Here is a 9,093-nt window from a genome sequence, read left to right on the forward strand (position 1 = left end):
TAATATATAACACCAGTAATTAAGTGGTGGAGGTTAACTATGGTAAATTTGTGAAATATTTACAAGTAAAAGGATTAAGAGTGTACAATTTAATTTTGAAAGTTCAATGTGCTTAGTCAAATATCATAAACTCAGAATTTGTTAATAATTTGAGGGACTAAAAGTATTATTAACCCAAACATACATACATATAAAATAACTCCACCAAATTTGCAGCTAATTTGAATGTTTTTTTGGATCATAAGATAATTATAATGTTTAATCTGACCTTCAGAAAGCCAACTGATTAAGATATTTCTGCTTCTTAAACACCATCAGAACATTTATCGTCATACATTATTGAAGCAGTCACCATTGTTGATATCAAGGGTAACAAACTATTTTAAACTGCTAATCCAACATGCACAAATTATTTGCAATAATTCTTTATTCTAAAATCAATTCGAAACGAAAAAGTTTTTTTTCATCCTTTTTTTTGAAGATTCTTTCATCTCACTTCTGAAATTAATTGTCCGAAATTATATGCTTAACTAGATAGCCATTAAAAATGCGTCCGACTTCTTACAATTGATCAAGCTTACATCATACCAATGATACAATTTGTTACAATTGAAAAAAGAATTAAAATATAATCTGATTATTCATTAACCAGTTGATAATAGCTATCAGATGATGAAATTCGGTGTTCTAAGGAATGGATAAATTTCTGCATAATTTTTTACGAGGTTAGAGAGATGGTCGAAGTAACAGCTAGGAACGGTGTTCTAAGGAATGGATAAATTTCTGCATAATTTTTTACGAGGTTAGAGAGATGGTCGAAGTAACAGCTAGGAACTTAGGGAAGAGAGAGAGAAATGAGATCAGCAGAGTTTGAAGGCAGGGAGGAGAGTGTTCAAAATATATATATATATCGATAAAAAATGAAAAAATATCTTATACGCGAACACCCTCGGCGGGCCATAGATCCGCCCCGGGGGTGTGTCGTGATTGAGGAGATGAGTGTTTATTAAAAAAGAAACTAAAAACTAGGATTCCAAGAGAAAACTAATTACCGGCTATAGCCTGTCAAAATAATTTGACCGTGTAAAAAAGGTTTCCACTGTCAGTGGATATTAGTTAAATTCGAAATTAGATAGCTTGGCAAGTAAAAAGTAAAGAAAAGTGGGATCTCTTATCAGTAAACACAACTAGATTTCGTACTGTACAAAAGGCTGATTCTTGATCTGTTTTTCTAGGCGAAGAAGAAAGTATAAAGACGAACAACAATACAGGAAAACTGTTCAATAGAAAAAGAATGAAAAATGCACTGCATCTAGTGTTATTTTATTCTCATGCAGTCGTATAGTACTTCTCCGAATCTCTTGTACATGTGCTTCTTTAGGTACATATCTTCTACCTTCTTTCTTCCGTTGCTTCCCATTCGCTGTCTTTCCGAGGGGTTGTTCAGCAAATACTGAAGATTGTGGGCGAGAACTTGAGCACCTGGACGTCCCAAAGAATGAAGAAGGCCTGTTACGTTATGTTCAACGATCTCCTTTGTGCCTCCAGCATCTGTTCCCAGCACCTGTAACAAAATTATACGCAAATCCACTTATTTTAGCGACAAGTTTTGCAGTTTTACATTTGCAGGCAGGTTTTCCAGAATGAACGGTAAACCCTATACTGAACTCTAAACCATTCATGACTACTTCGATAGCAGAGGATTCAGCTAGATTAAAATCTACTCTGTAGCTCGACATAGCTTCTTGCCAGCGTATTTAAAAGAAACAACTAATTTCTGTCACAAACATGACTGCTTTGATGGCATGCAAAAGTACATGCATATCTGAAGGTGACCACATTATACTATTGGCAGGACGGAATTGAGAATCTTACTGGAAGACCGAATGCCATTGCTTCAATTGTTACTCTCCCAAATGTTTCTCCAAGTCCCTGCAAAATGTAAGCAACCAAATAAGTATCGAATGAAATTACACAAGGACCAATATCAGCATAGTAAATCATTCACCAAGGAAACCAATTGTAGTGCCAGATATATAAACAACGCATATGATCATTGTAACCATTCCAGGAAACTAACCATTATGTTTGAACGAGATGTACTTTATATGACTCTTATTTCATACGTTATCCATCACTGTTGCATAGTATGGTCTCATTCAACAGCATAAAACTTTATAGAGTTTTTTTTATTTATTTTTTGAGAATGGTAACAGTACTCTAGAATCCTTATTCCTACAACCAGACTAATATATGCCCCATGCCCCTTACAAATGTGAGCTAACAAATGAGATTAAGCATGGAGAAGAAGTTGATGAACTGCTTTCTCTCCCAGACAGAGTTGACTGAAATTGCAGTAAGAGTATAAGAACAATAGGATGACCTACGAAATTAAGAGAAAAATTCAATTGCAATACCAATACATAGATTCCTCTATCATCACAACTTATCTTGAACCAAGCACCATAATCCCCCCAACAAAAAAATAAAAATAAAATATTACTTAACACATACGAGATCAATCATCTTTCTTTGAGAAAGGAATTGGCTCCTCAAATCTCTTCTAGGTATCCAGGTTACAAAAAGACCGAAGTCAGACTAACTTTCATGCTCAAGGTTCAACCTTCTCCTAACGCCTCTAGTTGACGCTTATGAAGATGAACCAATTCATTCCACCTCCTCCCCTCTAGAGAACTACTGATAACCAGAATAGCATAAACTCTCTCAAGTCATGATTTTAGCATGGTTCTTCATATAAACTTAAGTCGAATGAATTAATAACGGGATACAAGCAAGCCAGATAACTCAGTTTCTCAATATCATCGGGAGACCCGTAGTTTGTACTTGCTAGTAGCTAAAATGCATTGACTTGGTACTTATTACTGAAGATAATTTCATATTGCTGAGAAATCTTTACATTCATTAAGAAACCTTTACAAGAGGTAGCACTATCCTTACAAAGCTTTCACTTCTCAATCTGAAATATCACCAATCATGAAAATTTTATTTCGATCTGCGCAGAGCATAGAAATCATAAGAAACACCTAGTCTCTCATCTGTCTACTTTACTTAACCGTTAACTCTTATATAATAATATTCTCCCAGAAGCATTGACACTGTACATTTGCTGAACTCGACAATAAATGAGTTAGATACAGTTGTAAAGGCTAACCTGAGAATTCATTACATAAGCATCTGCAGCAGCATAAAGTGCAGCGACACGAGTGGTTGATGGAGTCCATAGTACCGTGTTCGACAAGTTAGAATGCTGATTCAGAAAGTTGAGAAGTGCCTTAACATAAGGCACCTTGTTGCTCTTGGATCCGACTGAGCCAATAAGAACCCTAAGCTTTTCTCCCTTCTTCCCTTCATCGATGGAGAAAAGCTTTCGAGTTCCTCTATCATTTTCATTTCCAGCTTTATAGTTAACCCCCTTAGAGAAAAGCTGGGGTAGCTGCACCACTTTAGAATTATTTTCAGATTCTTTTTTCCATTCACCAAATTGTTTCCAATTATGAAGCAATGTCCTTTTGTGATAATCTTGACTTTTAACAGCAGATCGATTTAGAGGAGGAGCTCCCTCAATCAGCAAGCGTGTTGTTTCAAGAAGCAGAAACTGACCCTTTCCAGGGTTTATACTACTCAAGGACACAACAAGCATATCATTGTCTGTCAACCCCATTTCTTTCCTAACAAAATTTCTTAGTAGCTGCCTCTTTTCCAGCATCTTCTCAGGACTGAATAGCGGAGTGCTCAGCGAGCACGGGATGCCTGCTACAAAAGCTAGTTCATCACTAACAGAAAGTGGAATTAGTGCAGGCTGAGTTTTGAGCTGTATATGTTCTTCCTCACACCAAGCTAACCAGCGCTTAGACTGCGATTCAGAAAGAAAGATAAGTTTCTTCACTCGGTTGAAAGCAAGTTTAGCCCGATCGAAGTATTCCCGCCGGTTTTCCATGATCCACCAAGCAATTTGACTTGAACCTAGCACAGTACGTGCTGCATATTGTTCTGAAAGCGAGATATTAATTGTCAGAAGTTAGCCAAGGCACATAAGGAGAAGGAAAGAACAGAAGCAAATTCATAGAATTTATGAAGGCTAAAATCAAGGAAATCAAAGACTATAATGCTAGCACAGACAAAAGAAAGATTTCTTCATGAAGCAAAAGAACTAATCAATAGGAAATACTCAAATCTCAACTGATCAATAGGAATACTCAAATCTCACTCAAGTTTTGCAACAAAGGTCTACGAGAAAGGTTGCACTGAGAACTCGCAAAAATTGGCTCCTTCATTAAAATAATGAGAATCTAAAAGTTCTGATTATAGCTATGAACATAACACGTGTAGATATGGTTGTTAGTCGACCAAAAAGTATAAGTATCATCAAAAATAGTATATGTGGAAGTGCTCACCTATCCATGATGCACACACTGCAGAGCCTGCAATAATAAGATCTGCTTTCATGGCTGTTTTGAAGCTGACGTCTGACTTGTCTTCTAGTACTTTGATCTTTCTTCTAGATAGTTCTGACATCAAACCCCCTCTTTTGCTGAGAGGTACAACATAAACTGTAGCCCCACAGCTTAAAAGCTCTGTAGCCAATTCCAACATGGCAAGTGGAGCACCAGTCATAGATAGTTCATGGAGGATCAGCACAAATTTCCTTGACCAAACAAGACGTGCAAACTGGCTTTTCCTATCGCATGTCCCTGATCGCTTTTCAGGACTCCACTCCAAAATCTTGTCCTCTATTGACCCAAATGGACCAACAAGTAGGCCGTAGGTAGTATTTCGCTTGGGTATTTCCTCTTCTTCAACTTCAGCATCATCATTTTTCACTTCTGCCACCACCTTCTTTTTACCACGAGTCTTCCTACGAGAAGCACGAGTAGATTTCTTGCTCTTCTTTTTAGTAGATACCACACTCTTGGCCTGTTTAGCCAAGACTACATCCATATCCATTGAATTGCCTTGTGTTTTATTACTTGGAGGCTTTATTGTTAAAGAATCCTCATTTGCAACTAGAATTCGTTTACTTTTTCTCGTTTTTTCCTCTGGTTGAGAAGTTACATTGGCAACATCATCTACAGATCCTCCAAAGATTCCTTCCTTGTTGTCTCCATGAGCCCATCTTGACTGGACATAAAATCCTCCATAGGCCCAAAGGGTAATCAGAAGCAACCAAAGTATAATACGGTTACTTCTAAACCACTGAGAAGTGAAGGCATTACTTTTACCATCTCTTCGTGGGGTACGTCCAGAGTTTAATCTCCTGAAGGAAGGGGATCCTGATCCTCTAGGAGTTGATCTTCCTGACAATGTGGACTTTACGGGACCATTTAGCCTCAAGGGTGACGGTCTTAGTTCCTCCATTAGTTGGACATGTATGCTACAAATGACTATTCAAAATTGTTTGCATCAACACCGACTCGAAAATAGGTGCCAATTTCATGTACAGCTATTCAGCCAATTTAATTTCTTCAATATCACACCTAAACAAAGAACAAATTTCAGAGATTTTTTTTTGTTAGTTTGTGACTGAACTGAGATCCAAGTAGATGTGAGAATACAAGAACAAAACTTATTACATTATTCAAAATACTAATGCACAGTGCATAAAATGTATTCTGCGACAATACATTAATTACTACTTTCTTGGATTTAGTACAACGAATTATACAGGAAGTAAATGCTTCTTTTTCCAAATTTTGTTACATCAAACCCTTCTTCAGCTCCCTTATTAAACGAAAGAAAAGAAATTAAAGATTCAGAATTTCAAGAACATATTGACAACTTCCAAAGAACACACTTACAAGATTACTAAATCAAATGGTTATATATCAACAATCAATCAACCCCAAATTAGTTGAAGATTAAAACACTTACAAGATTAAAGAAACGGATTACTCGAAGCAAGTACTCTTCCAAGCTGAAAAATCCAACTATAAAGAACTCTTCTGTTTCAAGACCGATCTCAGTTTGAATTGACAAAGAAATAGTTGGGCTGTGAATCTTCTAGATAAAACACGAACTAGTAGTCCAAATGATTACTCAACTCTTTTTGGGTCGACTGCTCTTTAAGCATTCAAGAAAATGGCAACTTTCAGTTAAAAACACACTGGAAAAATGATGAGTACAGTGCAACATACCCCACTGGCAAACAACTCAGAGAGAGAGACCAATGTCTGAACAACACTGAATTGAAGATTTTGTATTTTGTTTATTTTCCTTTTTAACATTTTTTTTTATAACTCTATTCCTTTTTCCTATTTAATGCAAGTGTCACCGACACTTTATCATTGAAATGAAACGGTAAAGGGATGTAACAAAACAAGTCGTCGGGCTCTAATCTTTTTTGTTTGTTTCTTCGTTTTTTGACATCACAGCTGAAAATAATTATTCTTCTATAGCTTGCGTAAGCTGACGTTACGTGGGTGGCATTGAATGAAATAACTTTTACATTTAGTATTTAGTATGTTAATAATTACCTGTAATACTATTGTTTGGTTCCTTTTTTTTTTTTTTTTTTTTTTTTGCAACTAATACTCCTTCCGGATCAAAAAAAGAGTCCACTTAGAAATTAATTTTATAGCTTAAAAATTACATTTTTTCGATTAAAAAAAAATAAGTTGGGGTAGTAATCTTATTTTTTTTACTTATAAGATAGAAATAAACTAATTAACTTATTTTAAGACAAAATCGATTTTTTTATAAAAAACACTCAAAAAGTAGAAAAATTATAAGCCAACTTATAAGCCAATCCAAATCCAATGCCTATTTTTTTATTTTGGATAAAAAAAGTTTAAGCAAATCAAGAAAGAATTAACACTAGTTTCATATTTACCCCTATTAAGTGTTATATGATCAAATCCAATGCCTATTTAATTAAGGGTAGTTTAGTCAAATTACCTATTTTTATCTGGAGTTAGTATTTTTAGGGGGTAAATGGCTAATTTAAGTGTTTTTTTTTTGATCCGGAGGGAGTACTTTCGTAAGTTTACACGAAAATGTATATATTATATTATGATACCAAGCAATATTTTATTTTGTGTAAAACGTCAACACCTATTTTAATTATCTATTGCATTCTAATTCTTAATGCTATAAATGAAATATACATTTATTGCATAAAATGTATATTTTGTGAGGGCTCGTTTGCATAAATGTATATTTTGTGAGGACTTGTTGCTAAATCAAACGCTCAACAAAATCTATGCTAGCCTTATATTTTGTGACTACTTTGGTACCTCTAATTAATTGATGGAGTATCATACTGTTTCAGCGCGATTAATAATCTTTTGTTTTTCGTTATAATTACTACTTATATATAAGGGAGAATACCCATTTTTTGTAGTCCTCACATGATTTTTTTTTTCTCTTTTTACCCTTAATTAAGGTTTTAATGACTTTGTAAGTCCTTATAAATTTTGGTAAATTTAGAATTTTATGAGCCTTTTTCATGCCACTAAAAGTGACAATGTCATGAAAAAGGTAATAGTGAGCCCCACAAAGCATACTTATACATATATGAGTCTTTCTTTTATGTGAAAATATTAGTCTATTAAACTTGTCTCAAATTGTATTTTTCCTTAAGAATTTTATATATGCTTAATTATTGAATTAAAATATATGTAATTTGGATTATCGGATACTATAATTTCAAAAAATCAATCCAGAGAAATAAATGAAATTAATTGACATATGAAAAGCTCAATTTGGATTATCGGATACTATAATCTCAACAAATTTCAGTAAAATAGAAATTAGAATAGCCTTCATTTGTTTGATTTTTTGTTTTAAAAAAGTCTAATATATAAACTAATAAAAATATTTTCGTTCAGATACCTTTTTGTACTTTAATATCTTAGAATTCTTAGAAAATGTCAAACTGATATTACAAAAACAAAGAAGTAAGAGTAAAAAGAAGTTTAAAAGAAATCTACAAATTTAGTTTAATGTCGGCCGGGCCAAATGACACTGGTAGTATGTTAAATGGCTAAATTATTTCAAGGGCAATTTTTGGAGAATGTTTCGACAATTCAGATTAAATAAGGGCTGAAAGAGACAATTTCTAATAAATAAACTTGGTCCAAAGCATCATTTTTTAATCCCTTGTTTTGGCTCAATACTGCTTCTCTTAGATAAGTTGAACAGGCACGTTCTCTCTGTTAAGACAACGGCATCACCAAAGCTTGAGGAGTGAGGGCTCGTTTGGTAAACTAAGTATCCTAAACTAAGTTTGAGCTTCATTTTATACTCCGTTTGATACCATTAAACTTGGGATTATAATTCCGAAATAATTTAGTCCGCCAACAGATGGACCCAACATATATGCACCTAACTCATTGACTCTGATTGAATTTTTAAATGAAGAGTCTGCGAACTAGCATTATTTAAATGCTGGAGCTTTGATTATTTAAGGTGATGTGTGCTGTACGCATAACTCCGAGAGAATCTCTTACACTTTCAAATAAACTATTGACTCTTCAACAACCTCATTTACCGCAGGAAAATAGAGTAATAACAAGTGAAATAGGGAACATCATCACATCATTAATTTCTTTTTCCAGGAGTGCCGTAACAGCATCGACCTAGAATTTTCTCAGTTTTTCGTCAGCCTCCAGTGTGGTGAATGGCATTCACACTTAAATTAAATGAAATAGCTTGCTATTGACATTGCTCGTGGTTTCAAAGTATCATCAGAAGATTAGGTCAAAGTTTAGCCAGTTTCCTCAAGATGTTTAATGAACATAGAACACTGACATTGAATATAAGAGAAACTTATCACACAAACTGAAACTCAGTAAAGCCAAATTTGCACTCAATGCACCCCAACATCCTTACACCCTCAATCACACTTGGCAACCCTTACCATTTCCTCCCAACCATAAAAGTCAACTTCATGTTGCTTCAAGTGAAAGTGATATCACATAATGCTATATTGGTGCCATTTATATTTATATATGATAATAAGAGAGAGATGAAAGAAAGTTACAAATTCCCACGAATTTTTACACAATTTCCACTAGGTTTATTACTCAATGTCTTGAGCAAGCCAAATGTGCATGAAATCTGGATGAACCATAGTCC

The 9,093-nt window shown here is 34.5% G+C and overlaps 1 protein-coding gene across 4 annotated transcripts; it reads right to left on the minus strand.

The window, feature by feature from the left end:
- Positions 1-1,151: 1,151 nt before the first annotated feature.
- LOC132055459 (uncharacterized) lies at positions 1,152-6,370 on the minus strand. 4 transcript variants are annotated; one of them, XM_059447300.1, is made up of 5 exons: positions 6,153-6,370; positions 4,416-5,495; positions 3,173-4,011; positions 1,876-1,932; positions 1,152-1,564 (listed from the first exon to the last, which is right to left on the minus strand). In XM_059447300.1, exons 2-5 carry the CDS (start codon positions 5,374-5,376, stop codon positions 1,319-1,321), a joined length of 2,103 nt encoding a protein of 700 aa, XP_059303283.1. In that variant the 5' UTR covers positions 5,377-5,495; positions 6,153-6,370; the 3' UTR covers positions 1,152-1,318. The 4 variants fall into 4 exon arrangements, with proteins under 4 accessions (XP_059303283.1, XP_059303282.1, XP_059303281.1 ...); XM_059447299.1 differs by having other exon boundaries at positions 5,911-6,370; XM_059447298.1 differs by having other exon boundaries at positions 5,890-6,370.
- Between the last annotated feature and the right edge of the window lie 2,723 nt (positions 6,371-9,093).

Source organism: Lycium ferocissimum, chromosome 5 (assembly GCF_029784015.1).
Source record: "Lycium ferocissimum isolate CSIRO_LF1 chromosome 5, AGI_CSIRO_Lferr_CH_V1, whole genome shotgun sequence".
NCBI lineage: Eukaryota > Viridiplantae > Streptophyta > Magnoliopsida > Solanales > Solanaceae > Lycium > Lycium ferocissimum.